Raw genomic sequence first — 20,645 nt, 5'->3', positions numbered from 1 at the left:
CTTGAGAATAAATAAATAAAAAAAAAATAAAATAAAAAAAGAAGGGAGAAGAGAATAATCGGAGTAAAAAAATGACGCAGTTTCTTCAACCCTCCATTTCTCTGCGCTCACTGCGTAAAGGGTTGCAATTTTCATCTTCTTCCTCTTTCCATCGCTCAGGTTCCTTCAGATTTAGATCCTTCTCTTGCCGAATGTCGGCCGATTCTGCAAATCGAAGCCAATCCATCACCTTGCCCTGCCAACACGAGCAACCTGTGCAGATTCTCGCTGCACCCGGTCTCTCCGATTCCGATTTACGGCAAGTTCGATTCCCTTTTTCCACTCGTCTTTTTCTACAAGAGAATAACTATTTTGTTGAGGCACTATTTAATTCTTGATATTGCAGGAATGCTGTGGATTCATCGTTGTTCAAACAATGGCTGATGAACTTGCAAGGTGAGAGTGGGATTTTAGCCCAGGGAGCCATGTCTCTGAAGCGCGTTCTTATTCAGGTGGTGGAAAATAAACTCANTTTTTTTTTTTTTTTTTTTTTTTTTTTGGGAAATCCACTTTTGGTCGAATGTAATGGAGGAATTTTTTGTTCAGGGAGTTGATATGTTCGGAAGCAGAATTGGGTTTCTCAAATTTCAAGCCGATATCTACGATAAGCAAACCGGGAAGAAGGTATTTGGCGATTTTGATAGATAATCATTACTTGGGAAGTGAATTTTAGCAATGGTTGTTCAAAATAACTTTGGATTATTTGGACAACACTTTGTAAAGTGTGGAGCTGTTTAACTCATTTAGTAAGCAATCATAAATTATAATTAGATCACTGTTACTACTATCACTTATTAAAAAGTTCCTCTGAAATATGCTCTATTCTTATCTCTTCCCTTTATGTTAATCAGAATGAAGCCATATTTGTTGGTATTATGCTAAGGAAATCAATTAGGCACTAATGTAATTAGATTTACTCTCATGATAAACTTGGGGAAAAACAATGCCCTTGTTTATAAGGGTGTGGATTGTGAGATCTCACATCGGTTGAAGAGGGGAACGAAGCATTCTTTATATAAGGGTGTGAAAAGCATTTTAAAACCTTGAGGGAAAGCCCGAAAGGGAAAGTTCAAAGAGGACAATATCTGCTAGCAGTGGGCTTCGACTGTTACAAATGGTATCAGAGCCAGACACCAAGCGGTATGCCAGCGAGGATGCTGGGCCTCGAAGGGGGTGGACAACGGACAGTGTGCCAACGAAGACGTTGGGTCTCGAAGGGGGTGGATTGTGAGATCCCACGTTGGTTGGAGAGGGAAACAAAACCTTTTTTTACAAGGGTGTGGAAACCTCTCCTTGTTAGATGCATTTTAAAAACCTTGAGGGGAAGCCTGAAATGGAAAACCCAAAGAGGACAATATCTGCTAGCGGTGGACTTGGGCTGTTATAACATAGCTGTTGTTTTCCACGAACTAAATGTTGTATAGGTTCCAGGTATTGTTTTTGCGAGAGGACCTGCTGTTGCTGTGCTTATCCTTTTGAGTTGCGAAGGAGAAACTTATGCTGTCCTCACTGAGCAGGTAGATGTTTATTTCGTTTTATATGTTATATTTCTTTGAAGTTTATGAGTTTTGTTGAGAATAAATCGTTAGCCATGTAATTGGATGCTAATAACTATCAGAGGTCACAATTTTTTGGTTGTTTATATTGTGAAACACTGCTTGAAAGTTGAATCTTGATCACACAGAGTTGAAATTTTATGTTTAAGGTTAGAGTTCCGGTTGGGAAGCTCATGTTGGAATTGCCTGCTGGTATGTTGGATGATGATAAGGGGGATTTTGTTGGCACTGCAGTTCGTGAGGTCCAATCTCTCTCTCTCTCGCTCTCGATGTGATGCAACTTTATGTTTTTGTAATGTGGAAAAAAAAAAGAAAAAAAAAAAGGTTCCCTGAGTTTATGCTGATATACTAATATGTATGGTAATTTGATTCTCTTTTCTATAGGAAATCTTTGTATTTTCTATAGAAGGGTGAAGGGTTTCTTTGGCTTTTGATGCGTGCTTTGACGTGGTAATCATATGGCAGGTTGAAGAAGAAATTGGCATTCGATTAAAGCTTGAGGACATGGTCGATCTTACTGGCTTCTTGGACCCATCGACGGGATGCAGAGTCTTTCCTTCTCCCGTAAGTTCGTTTTCACTGATATCAATGGTTCAAAATTTGCCAGTCGTGAGTAGGCTAGTCTTTTCCTCCGTAACAGTCAAAGCCTACTGTTAGCAGATATTGTCCACTTTGGGCCGTTACATATTGCCGTCAGCCTCATAGTTTTACAATGCGTTTCATAGAGAGAGGTTTCCACACCATTATGAAGAATGTTTATTTCCCCTCTGCAACTGACATAGGATCTCGTGGATTTTTAATCTGCTGTTTTACTGCAATGTTTTATTTATTAAGAGCTACTGTCTTTTGGGAATATAAGGTAGGCTGGCAAGAAACTTCTTAATCTAAGTTAAGTTTCTTGCCAAACAGAGTTATATGAGGAACTATTATCAGCTTTTCCTCTCTTTCCCTCCCAGGCTTTCCTTCAAGGTTTTTAAAATGCGTCTATTAGGAATAGGTTTTCACACCCTTGAATGTTTCGTTCTCCTCCCATCGATGTGAGATCTCATAATCTACTTTTTTCAGGGCCTAGCGTCCTCGCTGTCACCCATTCCTCTCTCCAATGGATGTGGAATCTCACATCCTCACACCAGCCTATAACATTCGATTGGGTCTCACTCTCTCCGCAGACGATGATTACCCAAAAAGTTTCCTCTCTTCTAACTAATTCACTTGTGACTTGCCCGTTTTTGCAACTTCTTGTGTACACGTCGACTCTTGAATGCTCTAAAGAAATCATTACACAAAAAGATATCCAAATATCATCCTTAATTTTGTACATTGTGGGTTGTTTTGTGTATGAGCAATACTAAACATTATGTTACACGTTGGTGGCTAGGGTGGATGTGATGAGGGAATTGGTCTGTTCTTGTACCGAGGATCTGCAAGTAAAGAGACAATTGCAGAGCTGCAAGGAAAGGAGACCGGACTCAGGGATCATGGTGAGCTGATTAAGGTTCATGTTGTTCCCTATGAAAAACTGTGGCGAGTTACAGCAGATGCGAAGGCTCTAATGGCCATTGGACTCTATGAAATGGCTAAGAAGGAAGGGCTTTTGCCTTCTTTGAAACAATGCTAGCGTCTTCTCTTCACCTTGAACCTTAGACACATGTTTTCCTTCTTCAATTCAACTTTTTCTGCTTAATGTAAAAGGTTAACTAGTTCCTTAAGGAAGACAATTGTGCTTCATGAAGTTGGACTCATTATTAGAAATGTCCATGTCTATGGGGCGGGGACGGAGATGAGGAACAGTTCCCCGTTCTGTACCTCATCCCCGCCTGCTATTTCATTCTCCTTTTGTGTGAAATTCTCCGTTTATTTTTTTGGAGATAGGGTTGGGAATTCCAGCTCTTCCCGAAATTGGACTTTGGTAATTTTTTTTCCATTTATCATCCTTTTAAAAAAATAGTTATTTTAAAGTTTTCATTTTTTCCCTATAATCTTTACAAATCTTTTGTGTTCTCTGTTACTTTCTTTGAGCATTTTCTAATCATCATTTCTTTAGGATCATTTTTATTTAAAGGTTGTTTTGGTTCTATTGTGTACTATTCATTTCTCACTCATTTCATTCAGGTTTCCTTTTAAGTTTTTCAATTATTCATAAATTTTGAAAATAATTATTTTAGTTTCTACATTTTAGTCACTTAACTTATAAGAACATGTTTGATAGTAATTTTGATATGGTTAAAATAACGTTTATCGTTTTTAAAATAATTTCGAACAAATTTTTAATAATTTAAAATCAATTTTGATGGTATAAAAATTGTGTTAAAATTATAAAATTAAATATTAAATTAATTTTGAATACGTGTTTAAAAGTAATTTTAACATATGCATTTTGAAATATGCTTTTATTTTAATAAATAAAATTCGAAGTTAAATTAAAACTCTGATTAAGGTGTTCGTTTAACTATTAATTTAAAGAATTAGAAAATAAATCCATTTATCATTCTCCAATGGAAAAAGAAAATAGAATTATAAATAAATATATTAAAATTGAGTTAAAAAATTTAATTTCCCTAAAATAAAAATAGAATTTACAATACAATTGAGTCGAGTCTAAAGAAAACATATCAACCCGATCTGATCGAAGTCAACTCATCCAACTCATGAAACATATCAACCTGATCTGACCGAAGTCAATTCATGTTTACCTCTCCGCTCAATAGGAAACGTTTATAAATTTAGGGTAACATACAAGACACATATCCTAAATTTTTTTGCTTCCGTATTTAAAACAAAAAAAAAATAATAATAATATTTGTGTCTTCTAGTTGTAAGTTAGCCTAATTTTTTTTCCAATTAATAATATTTGTATTATTTTTTTCCCCCAAGTACTGATTCTAGTCTGAATTTCTAATAATAATAATAATAAGAGTAAAATTGACGTCTCCAAACTAACAAATTAGATGAGTTATGATGTTATTTTAAAAAATTAGTGAATTATTGACGGATTTCATATAATAATCTCTCAATATGGGTAGTGGTTTGAGCCCAACTGTCCCAATTATATGTATTATTTTTAAAAATACAAAATAATAATAATAATAATAATAATACAATATTATTCTTTTTTAGTTTGCAAAATTTAAATATGCGTTAAATATATATATATATATATATATATATATATCAATTTACAAACTAAATTCAATATTTCAAAATTTCAAAATTTCAATATAATTTTGATTGAAAAATACCTTACGGGTTAATTGGATTATTGTGTTATATGAAATGAACCCCTACTTTACTTCTCTATTTAAATATTTTTACATAATTATTTTTTTAATCTCGTACCACATGTACCCCTCTTAAATATTCTATTTTTATGTCGGTCACTAATATATTTCTTGTAAGTTTATAACTATAAACAAGGTAAATATTCAAGAGAGATATCCGTCGACCGAAAATAATATATTGCTACTAATAATGTACTATTATATTAAAAATTAATATGACTAAAGGGTGTACGAAAGAATACTAAATTAGTATTTTTATTTATTTATTTATTTTACTAAATTAGGACTATAAAAGACAAAAATAAGTTATTATGTAACAAGCATGTCTTGGAATTCCGAGGATAACCTTTACATTCTCTTGTGACATTGCCACATTAACTACTTACTGTTTGTAAGAATGAAGACATTGCCACATCAACTACTTACAATATGTTTTGTCTTCACCTACATGTAAATACCATAGAGTTACTATGCTTGGGCCATCGAAAAAGAAAGTGCACATTATTTGGTATAGATAGTAACTTTCGTTTCGTTTAAGTCTTTTTTTAATCATCTTATTCTCAGGATCGCTTTTATTTGGATACAGTCTCGATTCATTCATGTATCTATTCTTTACTCGAACATCACAACGTGTAAATAAGAAATTCATTATTCAAATTGATGAGCTATTTCCACTTCCTTCTCTTTCCTCTTTTGACCATCCTCTTCCTCACCCTCCATTCATCTCTCCCAAGGACAAGACTGACAATGATCTCACCCAAATCCCCAAAAATGGCCTCCCGACACGCCCAACGACCTCGAACACAAAAAGAAGAAGATTATCCAAAGAGATGTTGAGTGCCAAAGAAAGCAAGAAATGTCCACTCTTAACGCCGCTCTTCGCTTACTTCTACCTCTCGAAAATCTCAAGGTAAGAAAACTTACAAAAACATCACCCACCCAAATGTTTATAGAGTAACTTTAGGAGAATAGGCCAACTTGAATAAGTTAGGAGCAAATATAGGAGAACTAGAACTAGTTCTAATTGCCAATTATATGACAGCTTGTTGAGCATTGTTGAGAGGGAGTCTCATATTGGCTAATTAAGAAGTTGATCATGTGTTTATAAGTAAGGAATAGTCTCCATTGTTATCAGACCTGTTGGAGAAACCAAAAGCAAAGCTACGAGAGCTTATACTTAAAATGGACAATAAAATACCATTATGGAGAATCGTGATTCCTAACATGGCATCTGAGATATGCATTTAATTTAGTCATGTTAATAGAATCTTCAAATGTCAAACAAAAAAGTTGCGAGTCTCGAAGGCGTAGTCAAAAGTAACTTAAGTCTCAAACAAAGGGTGTACTTTGTTCGAGGGCTCTAGAAATAGCAGCCGAGCCTCGATTAAGGAAAGACTATTCGAGGGCTACATAGGCCTCAAGGGAGGCTCTATGGTGTACTTTGTTCGAGAGGAGGATTGTAGTTGGTTATGAGTTTATAAGTAACGAATAGATCTCTATTGGTGCGAGGTCTTTTAGGAAAACCATAAGCAGAGTTATGAGAGCTTATTCTCAAAGTGGACAATATCATATTATTGTGGAGAGCCGTAATTCCTAACACAGTTCACATCTTTCTATTTTTCTTGTTTTGAAATAGGAAAAGCGATCAATATGCGATCACATGCAAGAAACAGTGAATGCTGACCAACAAAAGAGATGAACTAAAGAGCCTTTTTAAGGATGATTCGGACACTCGTACTGTCGAAACATTGCAATTCTCGAAAAATGACTTTGTGGTAGTGAAGCCAAGATTGGAAGGATTTCAAGTTGTTGTAGACACGGCCACCCAACATAGCTTCCCACTTTCAATGATTATAAAATCTCTACTTACACAAAATCTCGAAATCATCAGCTGCATTACGACCAAGATAAACGGCAGGTACCTTCACACTATTGAATTTGAAGCTGTCAATGTTGGAACCATCGCTACGTCCGAGATCAAACATAAGTTGACCAACTTGAAATACTCTTCTTAGATTAGATCACTTCTCATTTGCATGACTTTATTAATTATTTAGCAGACATGTTCTAAAACGCCAGACATATTGTAGTAAAATTTATAGATATTTTTGTTAATAGTTTATAAATATTTTTATTTGATTTCATTTAAAATGAAAAAATACTATAAAATCTATGAAGAATCGCTACTATCATATTATTTCAAACCCTTCACTCTAATTTATAATAATTTTTACATTTAGTAAAGTTTATAATTATGTATTAGAACTTGATTAGCTTATAAAAATTTAAATTTTCGATTTATTTATTTATTATTATTATTATATTGCCAAAGAGAAAATAAAATTATTAATAATAAAATCATGAGACGCGGGGATGCGTGCCAAATATGGGCATTTTGGGAGAATGTGTGGATCACATAATCAAATATCTATGCTCTTCATCACTCCATTTTCAGCACATGTTTTGTATGTTCGAGATAAAGACAAAAAAAAATTAAAGTCTCACGTCCACTAATTTAGTAAATGATTATGAGTTTGTAATCCAAGAATACTTTCTACGTTAGTATGAGACCTGTTGGGGAAACACAAAGCAAAGCATGAAAGCTTATACTCAAAGTGGACAATATCATACCATTGTGGAGAGTTGTGTTCGTCTAACATAAAGAATTGGCGAATTTCCTTAGATTTCAGGTAACAGATGCGTTACTCCCTCACGTTATAGTAAAAAAGAAAGTTTAACCCGCTTTAAAAACTCGTGGTTATAAATGGAGTATTGTTTTGTACAAGTTTTTGATGAACCCTTTAACATTGGTTAATCTGTGTTGGGCTTAAGAAATGGAATTCAATATTGAATCACCATTTTCATTTGATTTGGGAGATGAACTCTTCCCTCTCCCTTCAATGTCTTCATGCATAGATAATATCTCTGTTCCTCAGTTCCCCTCCATCTCTTCCTTGGAGAATGATAAGAGTTCGTCCAAAAGGCCCAAAAGAAGCAGCCGGACAAACCCACCGCCCAACGCTTCCAACGATGAGAACCCCAACGAACAAAAAAGGAAGAAGCTTATGCATAGAGATGTGGAGCGCCAAAGGAGACAAGAAATGTCCTCTCTTTACTCCTCTCTTCGCTCACTTCTCCCTCTTGAATACCTCAAGGTACCATTTTCTTTAATGGGTTATGTTCTTTTTCACAAATTAACATCTTTTTGTCGTAGGGAAAGCGCTCTATATCCGACCACATGCATGAAACGGTTAAGTACATTCAATCTATTCAGACAAGAATCTGACAACTGTCTGATCAAAGAGACGAGCTAAAAAGCCTCTCCAGCGAGAATATGGTCATCGGTACGACGGAAACGCTTAATTCCTCACGGAGGGATTCGGTGGTGGTGAGGTCGAAAAATGAATTAGGAATTCAAGTTGTTTTAGACACAGCCACCCAACATAGGCTCCCTGTCTCCAACATTCTTCGAGTTTTAGCCGTCGAAGGGCTCGAAATTCTGAGTTGCATTACGACCAAGGTAAATGAGAGGTACCTTCACACAATTGAATGCCAAGTTGTTGAAAATGACGGCTTCTATCCAAGCATCGATGTGTGTGAGCTTCAACATAAGTTAACCAATTTAGAATATCTTCCCTTAGATTAGAAAATTATTAGTACCCACCGTCAAAATATGTCAAAACAAATAAGTGAAACAGTAACCATAACTTGAGGGGAGAGAGCTTTTGAATAGAGGATGGTTTTCAATTCTTTTTGTTGTTGTTAAAATAACATACATCTCATGAGTTTTTAGAGTGTGAGATATACACTTTGTAAACATTTTGATTATTGAGATTGGTTGTTACCTATGCATGTAGGGGAATTTCTTCTCTCCGAACTACGTAAATCTTTGTGTCTTTTTGTTTAATTTCTGTTGGTGGGTGTGTGAGTGTGATCGATATTGTTTTTGCTACAACACTAGTAATGAGAACATTTCTTACCTTAGGTGGTTAGAAAATGCATGTTTAGGATTTCATAAGGGCATTTTTGGATGAGTATGGTAAAATTACTGGTATGCCCCTAGGTTGAAATTTTCGAGAAGCATGTTGTTTTATGTATTATGCAAAGCTCCAGAGAGCATATGCATGACTAGAATACAAGTTAGACAATATGGATGATTATTTATGCATGATGTGAGAAATTACCAAAATGCCTCTATGATTAAATTTGTGATGAATGTTGATTTATAAGCTTTCTGCTGTATTAGAAGGGAGGATGAGCTATTGTGATATATGCTCGAGGTGATTAATGGACGTTATCTCTCCATTGAACTTGTTTTCTTATATGTGTGGATGATATAGTATGTGTTAGCTCTAGGTGTTTGACTGTATTCTCCTTTGTAGAGAGTGTTTATCTGCATAGAGCTTGGGTGTTAGAGTTAGGTTGACTAGATGGTGACCTAGTTCAGGACGCCTCTAGTAGACTGAGATTCTTAGGATCGTGAGTGATGGTTAGAGGGTCTAGACCCTAGTGCCCCCAAGTTAAGAAAGATTCGATGAGTCAAATAGAGCAACTTGGAGCTAGAAGTTCGTGTTAAGACACCTAAATGTCTTAGGAATCCAATAGACCTCAACCCCCAGATATGACCAAGGTGAAGTTTAAATTATGAAATACGTGCTTAGGGGATCAATAGGTATAACTCCCTAGTAAAGCATGCATGAGAGATCAGAGGTCTAGATATGAGTGCACCTAAAGACTTGGAGTAGCTCCGAAGAGCTAAACCCTAGCGTCTTGAAAATGAGAGATGAGATTTAAGTTGCCTAGAAGCTCCTAAGAATCTCATAGGCCACCACAAAAACCAAAAACGACCAAGGTAACTCATCATGCTATAGTAGTGTGAATAGTGTCACCAGTTTGTTCACTACCCTTTTCACTCTGGTACTGTACCTCAAGACTCTACTCTTGTTCCCATATTGTGGAGCTAGGCGTCGACGATTAGGGTAACACGACACATGCCACAACCTAGTAGAGATGACTAGGGGTCTCCTAAATAGAACCTCTTTGTTGTAAACCCGTCCCTAAGCAGGGGAGCGTGGGACCATGTAGGTGACCTAATAGCTTATCGGCACATAGAAAATCGCTTCTCCCAAACTTTGGCAACTTTTGGTCCAATAGGAGGATCTATCAACTAACCCCATGGACACCGGTCCCATGGGAGGGTTTGTCAGATTGTTGTTCAAATTTAGAACTAATCATAGTGTATCACATCTTATGAGGTCGCATCTCAACCCAAGATACTGGTCATTCATTACATAAGCAAGACAACCCACTCAAGTCATAGAAAAGAAAGATCAAAACTAGCACATACTCCTAGGGGTACACTTCAGTTCAAAGACCTGTTCGAAACATTGAGGTACCCAGTTACTCAGATAGCAGTGGAACCTAGGCCCGAACTTCTTAGAGTCCTAAGGAAAGCTCGTGGATACTTATTAAGATAAAGATGCGATAATAGCCTACAATCAGATTGCTTACGGAGTATATTAAAGTACTAAGAAAATGAAACTAAAAGGCTCAAAGAGAGACAAAGTGAAACGCTGTCAAGAGTTGTTTAAACACCAAAAATTGCATCAAACAAATCGAGCAATCTCCAGCAGCATCACAATGCTACGAAAATAATGTCATGTGTCGTGTCACGTGTTTCTTGTACACAAAAGAAAAAAAAAACATTCATGCACTCAAGTTTTTGTCCATAGCATCAAGACGTTGCCTACGACATCTCGACACTATCATTCCTCATTAGAAATTCGTAAGAGGTTTTGGGACAGCGTCTCAATGCCAGCATGCCACAGCTACCTAAGCTGAGCTATCAGTCTTGAACTCAATCCAATTCTGTTGGTACACCATCAGTCAACATTGAGCCTACCAATTCAATACATATTCATCAACCAATCACTAGGAGAGTGACCAAAACATATAGGACAGCATTAAGGTTGCCCCATTGAAAGGTGGCCACGGATGAGGAGCTCATAGCCCTACACGAGAATCATGCTTAGAAATATCTCGATGAATCGAGCATATAATAAAAACCTTAAAAATTATTATTGGAACACGAATTATACTAATAAGATTTTGAAATCATGCAAATTATTCATGTAAAAATAATTTTCAATTTTAGAACGTAAACAAAAATTTCGAAGATGAATAAATTTATTTCCTGATATAAAATCATCTAAAAATTTAATTAGACTATATATGTAGTTAAATCGTTCGCTAAACAACGAAAAGACTAGTGAAAGTTTCGACATAATTCGATATAATTTGTCCGGACTACAAATATTCCCCATTGGATAGAATTATTGGTTCCACATGTTTGTTGTCTCAAAGATGTTGGGGTCGTGTGGGTAAATTAAGGAAAGTGTGGGGTGGTGTTGTTAAATACATATTTGTGGGCGAGGGCTTGTGAGTAAATAATTATGGGTGTGAGGGGGTGGTGATTGGCTAATATATTGATGTACAAAAATGGTAAGATGTCTACTTTCTTCCTCCCATTCTTCCCTCAACAACATCCTCGTCATACTCAAACAACGTTCTCCTGCACCCCTTACGATATAGTCACGTTACCTACTCCTCGCTTTTTAAAAATCAAGACTATTTCTACAAACCAACACGAGTCATTCCAGCAAGTACTCATCTTCCAACGTCATTCTCCTGCATCCCTTACGATATGGTCACGTTACCTACTCCTGGTTTCTTAAAAGTGAAGACTATTTCTACAAACCAACACGAGTCATTCCAGCAAGTACTCATACTCCAACGACATTCTCCTGCATGAGTATTATTTAAATACACGAGTCAACCACAGTCTTATTTAAATACACAATTATTCTTGTGATTGAGCAATTTTGTCATTATAAATAATAAGGTTGAATTTGATTTAAAATCTGTCAAATATTTCAATTATTATGTCATTCATCTAAAATAATTCAAATTTTTATGGCTTAAAGTCAAAAAGTAGAATTGTTTTATGAGAAAAACAACTCACTTAAATAAATAAATTAATACTTAAACACCTATTTGGAATTTGCAATACATAAATAAAAACAAATTTAAATTATTGAACCATTTTATTACGACATCCAAATTTTTGTATTTGTATATTTTAGAAAATATTTGTATAAGTTTTTTTTTTTTTTAATTTCTTTAATTTTCAAATTTATTAATTTATTCAACATTTTTCTTAATTTTAGAGATAAAATAAAGATTTAGGGTCTAATTACGTATAAAATTTTATTTTATATATTTAATATATCAATTTAATTTTTTAAATAATTTAAATTTATCAGAAAACATATAAAATACAACATTAAAAATGGATAACTTATTAATCATATTTTAATTTTAGAGACATTTTAAATTGTTGGCTTTTTTTTTTACCCTTAATTTCAAATTATTTATTTTAATTATTAAATTAATTAATATTTTAATAACAAACTTACCTTTTAACTACTAATAATTTTAGTGCTTTAATTTATATCACTCAAATCAAATCGAAGTTAAAGGAAAAAATAGCCCAAATAAATTGAATATGAAATTAGGAATATAATGATGATGTGGCGACTAAATTGACATTATAAACTAATCAAATGATTACATATGTAGTTGGAAAGAACAACCGTGACCGGAGATTTTGTCTTTTTTTTTTTTTAAGGGTATTAATAAAACTTTTGAAAACTTTAGGGTATGTTCTAAACGTTCAAAATCATTTTAAAAGTTTAAAAATATTTTTTAAACAAAATATTAAAAACTCAATATAGATACAGTAATTTTCTAGTCATTTGTTCAATAATCAAATAAGCACGGAAATAATAGACTACTCAAGTATACAAATATTTTATGCATAGTGATGGATCTCACATCATTCTCGTAATCACATGTGAAATAAGAGGAACTAGAAATTTCTCAAAGATGACGGTAACTTATCTAAGTATAAAGAGAAGGGAACAAATCATTCTTTATAAGTGTGTGGAAATCTTTCATGAGAAGATCCATTTTAAAACTCGAAAGAAAAAGCCGATAATATGTGCAGTAGGCTTGAGTTGTCACATAAAGAATAGAAAGAATAAAAGACAGTTTATAGTAGCAACATAAGTTAGAACAATGATCGTCAATTTGCATGAGACATGCTGAATGAGATTGGAATTGATCAATTGAACTGTTACAGAAAGAATACAAGACAAGACAGTTTATGATAGCCACATAATTTAGAACAATAAGTCGTAAATTTGTATGAGAGATGCTATTGAGAAAAAAAAGTAATGCTTTTGTCACCCTCACCAAAATTATTTCTAAAGGACAAAACTATATTTGAAACCTATCTTATAATTTCATAACACTCGTACACTTTATTCTAAAAAGCAAACAGAAACGAAAACGAAAAGGTGAAAGAGTGTCTTGTCCACAAGACATATATTATTGACATAATTATTTTTATGAATATCATTAATATATAAACTCTTATAACCGTCAATTACTAAACAAAAATTTATCATACCACAAATACGACTATTCTATAGTTTTGTAGAAGAAAAAAAATTATCAATTTGAATATAGTTCAACCGAATATATAGATACATATTTTCACGCAACAAATACGTTGTTTAAGTTTTCACTCGCTCACGCGCTAAGAAACTCGTCCTTATAAATGGGCGATTTTCATGAACCCTTTAGCATTGGTTAATGTGTGTTGGGCTTAAGAAATGGAATTCAATATTGAATCACCATTTTCATTTGATATGGGAGATGAACTCTTCCCTCTCCCTTCAATGTCTTCATGCATAGATAATATCTCTGTTCCTCAGTTCCCCTCCATCTCTTCCTTGGAGAATGATAAGAGTTCGTCCAAAAGGCCCAAAAGAAGCAGCCGGACAAACCCACCGCCCAACGCTTCCAACGATGAGAACCCCAACGAACAAAAAAGGAAGAAGCTTATGCATAGAGATGTGGAGCGCCAAAGGAGACAAGAAATGTCCTCTCTTTACTCCTCTCTTCGCTCACTTCTCCCTCTTGAATACCTCAAGGTACCATTTTCTTTAATGGGTTATGTTCTTTTTCACAAATTAACATCTTTTTGTCGTAGGGAAAGCGCTCTATATCCGACCACATGCATGAAACGGTTAAGTACATTCAATCTATTCAGACAAGAATCTGACAACTGTCTGATCAAAGAGACGAGCTAAAAAGCCTCTCCAGCGAGAATATGGTCATCGGTACGACGGAAACGCTTAATTCCTCACGGAGGGATTCGGTGGTGGTGAGGTCGAAAAATGAATTAGGAATTCAAGTTGTTTTAGACACAGCCATCCAACATAGGCTCCCTGTCTCCGACATTCTTCGAGTTTTAGTTGCCGAAGGACTTGAAATTATGAGTTGCATTACGACCAAAGTAAATGAGAAGTACCTTCACACTATTGAATGTCAAGTTGTTGAAAATGACAGTTGCTATCCAAGCATCGATGTGTTTGAGCTTGAGCATAAGTTAATCAATTTAGAATATTTTCGTTTAGATTAGAATGAATTATTGAATATGGTCGTGTTTTTTGATTCTTCATGTTTTGTTTTTTTGTTTGATTTTTGTAGTACGAATGTTTTGTGAAATTATAATGTTGTCTGAAATTGAAGTGGGGCATGAATGGTTTTGTATAACATTGTCCATTGTACTTGTTGCTAAGTTTACACTGTCGTTTCTTAAAACCTTTTAAACACAAACTCCAGCTTCTTTTCACTTACCTAATTCATCCTATGTTGGTGGGGTATTTATTGTTGTGTGACTAATACTACAACTACAAAATTATGATACGGATTGTTGTAGCGAAAGCAGAACGAATGTACTCACAATCATAATGAACGGAATTACACAAAGAGACACCAAGATATTTACGTGTTTCGGAGAGAAGAAGCTCCCCTACATCTACGGGTACCAACCAATCACAAATAATCAAAGTGTTACAAGTGAATACCTCACTCTTACCCTACAAAGACTCTCACCAAAATGTCACTCAAGAATACAATGTAACACAGAAAACTCAATCATACTTCGATATCAAATTCCGATATGAACAACCTCCTAGACAAGCCCATTATATAGGAACAATTGTTTGAATCATCGCTACAAGAGTTATGACCATAATGGCAAGTTCCATAACTCCAAACTACTCCTTCAAATGACCACGAAGTTATGAAATTAAAATAATAAATAAAGTTTTCAAATAAATTATCAATCAAATGTTATTTATGTCAACTACATGTTCCACTTCAATTTTGTCCATGTTAACTTCGAGAACTCCAAATGGTCTTTTTTCACTCGAGTCAACTTGTAACATAGGAGCGGAAGTTGAATCAAGTCAAATTGGAGGGTAAAGTTTTTGTGAAAATTATCTATTTATTTTGTCATGACGATCATGTCGAATGGCTTTGCTTTGTTGACTGGGTGTCAATTCCTATCGATTAGAGTAAATTCCACCCAGAATCGCTCACATGTACCTTAACAAATTGACACATTCAATTATGGGTTAATTGACCAATTTGTTTGTTAGATCATTTTAGGTTCCTCAAGTAAACATGTATATTTTTAATTGTTATGCATATCTAACCTTAGTATCGGGTTACTGAGTATTTTTATTACTCACATTTTCAGTACAAGGTGAGAAATGACTTCGATCCAGATTGTGCCATGAAAACCGTGTTGTTTTTGCAAGTTCAGTTGAAAATTTGTTTGAAGCTAATTTATCTTATGAATATTAATATTTTAAAAACTTTCATGTCGTTTTTTTTAAGTTTTAAGTGATATCGACATGCATTGTCACAATTTCATTAGTCTAGACCTAAAAAAGTCGTATCGAAACTTTTTAAAAATATTTTGATGTGTGTTTTCTAAGTCAACAAGTTAGATTATTAATATCTATTTTAAAATTTTCCATTTTATTAATTCCTATGAACGGTTGTAATTAATAAAAATATGTAAATTTATTATTCAAAAAAGAATTATCTGACACAATTATTGGTAGAGAAAAACTAATTAATATCATTAATTTCACCTGTTCTTATATTTAAGCTTCAATCCAATCAATATATATACATATATATACATACATATACATATATATACATACATATATATATATATACATATATATATATATATATACAAGGCTAAGTGGGTGGCAGACTTTATATGGAGATGAAACCTGCGAGCACGTTGAACCCAAAATTTGAGGTTATTTTCCACTAATTATACTTCTAATTTTTATTTAATTTTATTTTGTTTGTCTCAAAATTCATGGTCCAATCCCAATCTCCCACGTCTCTAATTAAAAACCTTTTTTTAATTTTATTAATTTTTTGATTTATAATATGAATTGACTTCATAAAGTACACACAAAAATCTTCGTGAGGGTCACGAAGGTGCACTTCCCTTTGGTCGTGGCTTAGAATATATAAAGGGCCTGCGAGTTCCAGGTCAATGGGCAAGAAATGGCTTCTTCTTTAGGCTTCAATTTCTTCTTCCTGCCATTGGTTTTCGCCATCTTCACCAGACCAACGCTCGCCGTGTTCAAACCAAGCGCGTGGAAGCTCGCTCATGCCACCTTTTATGGCGACGAAACTGCCTCCGCTACCATGGGTACGCAATCATCGTCATAGCTTTCACTCTCATTTTACTCCTACGTATATAAGCAATTAACATTTAACATCATGTCATCATACAAAGAAGTTGCCCTTGACCTATTCTCGGTCCGCCCATCTCGCTAATGGGTTCGTGTGGAAGAAGTTACACCCTCGAATTCTAGCTACTACGTCAAATGAACTTGATTTAGTCCATTGTTTTCTTTTTGTAGGAGGAGCTTGTGGGTATGGAAACTTGTTTACGAACGGTTATGGAACCGACACAGTAGCGTTAAGCTCGACATTGTTCAACAATGGCTATGCTTGTGGGACATGCTTTCAGATCAAATGCGTGCAGTCGAAGGCGTGTTACGCAAACGTGAAATACACCACCGTGACGGCGACAAACCTATGCCCGCCAAATTGGTCACAGGACTCGAACGCAGGCGGGTGGTGCAACCCACCAAGAGTTCACTTCGACATGGCCAAGCCGGCGTTCATGAAGATCGCTTGGTGGAAGGCCGGAATAGTCCCTATCGCGTACCGTAGGTGAGTTGTCACAACACCCACGAATAATCATGGGTTTATAAGTAAGAAATACAGGAAAGTTTAAAACAAAGCTACGAGAGCATATACTTTAAAGTGGACAATATCATACTATTATAGAGAGTCGTGATTTCTAACATGGTGAGCTATTTGCATAATGTAGGGTTCCGTGTGCGAAAAAAGGCGGCGTTCGATTCAGCTTGCAAGGAAATGGGTATTGGTTATTGGTGTACGTGATGAACGTAGGCGGCGGCGGCGATGTGTACTCAATGGCGGTGAAAGGAAGCAAAACGGGGTGGATAACAATGAGCCATAACTGGGGAGCTTCATACCAAGCTTTTTCATCATTGGGTGGCCAAGGCCTCTCTTTTAGAATCACTTCCTACACAACAAGAGAGACCCTTACTTTATGGAATGTCATTCCTTCAAATTGGCAAGTTGGGTTGACTTATAATTCTAATGTCAACTTCCGTTGACTTGTTTGAAGAGGATCAGTTTCTAGCTCTTTGGTTTTTGGTTTGATGAGCTGTTTGATTGTTTGTTTATGGAAGAATTATCAGCTTCCTAACATGAAAGAGGTCGCCTTTAAGTTGGTGTTTTGTACTCAAACTCTCTTTCGTGTAGTTGATATTGACATGTCTCTGTATTTGTTTTCGTAATTATACAACGTTGTTTACTTCAAATCTAAACCTGGGTGAGTTTGTTCCTCGTATCAGGTCTCATAATTGTCCATTTTGAATGAGATATTTGTTACTTATAAACTTGTGATACAACCCTCTTAATTAGTCGATGTGATTCTTCTCTCGAACAAAGTACACCATAGAGCTTCTCTAAAATCATATGGAGCCCTCAAACAACTTCCTCTTAATCAGACTCGACTTCTTCTCTAGAGCCCTCAAATAAAGTACACCTTTTGTTTGTTCGATAGTTAAGTCACTTTCGACTATACTTTTGACCATAGAGCCTCCCTTTGAGGCATGTGGAGCCCTCGAACAGTCTTTTTTTAATTGAGACTCGACTCATTCTCTGAAGCTCTCGAACAAAGTATACCATTTGTTCGACAGTTGAGTCACTTTTGACTACACCTTTGAAGCTAGAAATTTCTTTGTTCGACACATGAGAATTTGATTAGCATGACTAAGTTAAAAGCATGGTTCTGATACCATGTTAGGAATCATGTGGAGCTCTCAAACAATCTCCCCTTAATCGAGGCTCGGCTCCTGCTCTGAAGCCCTTGAACAAAGTACACCCTTTGTTCAACAGTTGAGTCATTTTTTACCACACTTTTGAGGCTAGCAACTTCTTTGTTCGACACTTGAGAATTCGATTAGCATGACTAAGTTAAGGGAATGGTTTTGATATCATGTTAAGAATCACGAACCTTCACAATGGTATGATATTATCCACCTTGAATATAAGTTTTCATGTCTTTGTATTTTGTTTTTCCAACATACATCGTACTAACGAAGATGTACTTATAAATTCATGATCGACCCTTTAATTAGTCGACATGTAAGTCCTCTCCCAACAATTTTCAACCGAGGGTCTGAACTTGATCTAAATTAGATTGGTTCGAGCCGCTCACCCCTCTCATAAAAAACGAATGAAGTTTAATAAAGAATATAGGTCTAAAACTGAATAAACATTACATTCTCAAATCTCAACGACGACTAGACGGAGGCAAGTACTCATTTTCAATCGACGGCGAAGTCCGAGTCCCCGGAGATGTCGGAGCTCTGACATGTCCAACCATCGAAACCTGCAGAGCTTCCTCTTCATAAGCCCTAACTTCCATCTCCTCCATTTTCGTCCTCTGTTTCACTCTCACAAACATCGCCACCAAAAGCAGTCCCAAAAGAAACGCTCCAATCGCCGCCCCAATCGAGCTTCCGACGGCCACCTTCCACGGCCGTTCCTTCTTCCTCAGTTCAACCGGCTCTGCCTCCTCCACCACTAACCCAAAATGCCCCTGTCTCAAAGCAGAGCAAACCAACGGCGAAATTTCCTTCGCCAATGTCACTCTCCCATCCCTTTCAAAGCTCGCACAAATCGGCCTGATTCCCGAAATATTTCCCATTCTCGTCGAATTCCGGAAATCTATGGTAATGGGTTTTTCTCCGGTGGAAATTCCGACCTCAAATGGAACAGGGGAGCTTGAAGTGTTAGTGTAATTTCCAGGGTTGTAAGCCAAAAGCCCCAAAATTGAAGAGACTAATTGGTACCCAATTAAATGGTAGTTGTTGAAGTAAATCGAAGACCAATTGGAGCCCAAATTTTGCCGGATGATTACGATTCTCTCTGCACATGGGTTCAGAGAAACACCGACACCCAGATGGAATTCTCCTACCGACGCCCCGTACCGCCGTAAACTGCCGCATCGGAACCTGGCCGTGTCGACGGTGATGCCTGTTAAATTTTCCGGTAATGGGACGGTGTGAAGTGCCCCTGTTTTGATTGTATTGTCGAGGGAATTCAATGTGAAATCTCTGATGTAGAGATCAAGAAGATGGGTCGATTGGAGTTTGTGGGGTTGAGTTTTGAGGGACGCCATTGATGAGGCTGATGAAGTTATGGCGAGAAGCAGACGGAAGAAGAAGAAGAAGAAGAAACCCATTCTTCCTTTCAATTTGGGAAGGTTATGAGAGTGAGATGTAAGGAATAGAAAAGGGAAGGAAAAGTTGCCTTTCTTCTACTATTTTATTGTTTCGATCTTTCCACTTCACGAAAATATTACGAAAGGCGTTCTTATCGAGGTAGCACAAGAGGATCTCACAACCCTTTTCCCGAGAGCTTCCTCCGAGTTGAAGAGGAGAAATGTAAAGCGTTAACCAAAGAAAGGAAAAAGTGGTAGATCATAGACCGAAACAAATGAGAAAGAAGAAACGAAAGAGGAAACTGATGAGATGTAGATAAACGAACCTATTTAAGCATAGCTTGTGTAACAACTCAAGCTCATGGCTAGTAGATATTGTCCGTTTTGGCTCGTTACGTATTGTTGTCAGCTTCACGGTCCCATCTACTAGGGAGAGATTTCTACACCCTTATCAAAAATGCTTCGTTCATCCACCCCCTTGAAGGCCCAACATCCTTGCTGGCACACCGCTCAGAGCCTTGATACCATTTGTAACAACAAGTTCACCACTAGTCGATATTGTCCGTTTTAGCTTGTTACATATCGGTGTCAGTCTCACGATTTTAAAACACGCCTACTAGGGAAAGATTTCCACACCCTTATTATAAGGAATGTTTCATTCCGCTCCCCAATCGAGGTGGGATCTCATAGGTCAATATGTAGAGCACAAATTGGAACTTTTAACCCAATTAATTTCTATTCAACTTTTTTTAACCTCATTAACCTGACCTTCTTTAAAGTCTTAAAGTTTGAATCTCGGTTCTTATATTACTATACCATATAGTAAAAGAAGACATTATACATAACGCTAATATGTTCATCGTATAAAATTTTAGTTAAATTCGCTTGGTATGGTATGTCGGTAGCTTGACGGATAACAACAATGATAAATTCTTGTAGTTTAAGCATTTTGAAAAGGGTTAGAGATTTGAAGGATGGAGTCCAAATGTAGGGAAA

At 35.9% G+C, this 20,645-nt stretch overlaps 3 protein-coding genes and 3 pseudogenes across 4 annotated transcripts; 5 read left to right on the top strand and 1 right to left on the bottom strand.

Moving 5' to 3' along the window:
• The first annotated feature begins 58 nt into the window (after positions 1-58).
• On the top strand, positions 59-3,428 carry LOC111808124 (nudix hydrolase 14, chloroplastic). 2 transcript variants are annotated; one of them, XM_023693937.1, is made up of 7 exons: positions 59-298; positions 386-491; positions 586-663; positions 1,464-1,556; positions 1,745-1,837; positions 2,061-2,159; positions 2,974-3,428. In XM_023693937.1, exons 1-7 carry the CDS (start codon positions 72-74, stop codon positions 3,211-3,213), a joined length of 936 nt encoding a protein of 311 aa, XP_023549705.1. In that variant the 5' UTR covers positions 59-71; the 3' UTR covers positions 3,214-3,428. The 2 variants fall into 2 exon arrangements, with proteins under 2 accessions (XP_023549705.1, XP_023549706.1); XM_023693938.1 differs by lacking the exon at positions 2,974-3,428 and adding an exon at positions 2,661-2,967.
• Positions 3,429-5,472: 2,044 nt separating this feature from the next.
• On the top strand, positions 5,473-6,888 carry LOC111808651 (annotated as a pseudogene).
• An 811-nt stretch (positions 6,889-7,699) lies between these two features.
• On the top strand, positions 7,700-8,519 carry LOC111809190 (annotated as a pseudogene).
• A 4,923-nt stretch (positions 8,520-13,442) lies between these two features.
• On the top strand, positions 13,443-14,534 carry LOC111809124 (annotated as a pseudogene).
• Positions 14,535-16,378: 1,844 nt separating this feature from the next.
• On the top strand, positions 16,379-17,612 carry LOC111809410 (expansin-A7-like). The gene is made up of 3 exons (XM_023695860.1): positions 16,379-16,529; positions 16,744-17,059; positions 17,220-17,612. Exons 1-3 carry the CDS (start codon positions 16,382-16,384, stop codon positions 17,530-17,532), a joined length of 777 nt encoding a protein of 258 aa, XP_023551628.1. The 5' UTR covers positions 16,379-16,381; the 3' UTR covers positions 17,533-17,612.
• Positions 17,613-18,482: 870 nt separating this feature from the next.
• On the bottom strand, positions 18,483-20,025 carry LOC111809150. The gene has a single exon (XM_023695516.1). It carries the CDS (start codon positions 19,668-19,670, stop codon positions 18,717-18,719), a length of 954 nt encoding a protein of 317 aa, XP_023551284.1. The 5' UTR covers positions 19,671-20,025; the 3' UTR covers positions 18,483-18,716.
• Between the last annotated feature and the right edge of the window lie 620 nt (positions 20,026-20,645).

This window comes from Cucurbita pepo, chromosome LG13 (assembly GCF_002806865.2).
Source record: "Cucurbita pepo subsp. pepo cultivar mu-cu-16 chromosome LG13, ASM280686v2, whole genome shotgun sequence".
NCBI classification, from domain to species: domain Eukaryota; kingdom Viridiplantae; phylum Streptophyta; class Magnoliopsida; order Cucurbitales; family Cucurbitaceae; genus Cucurbita; species Cucurbita pepo.
This window is presented reverse-complemented; position numbering and strand designations above follow the sequence as displayed.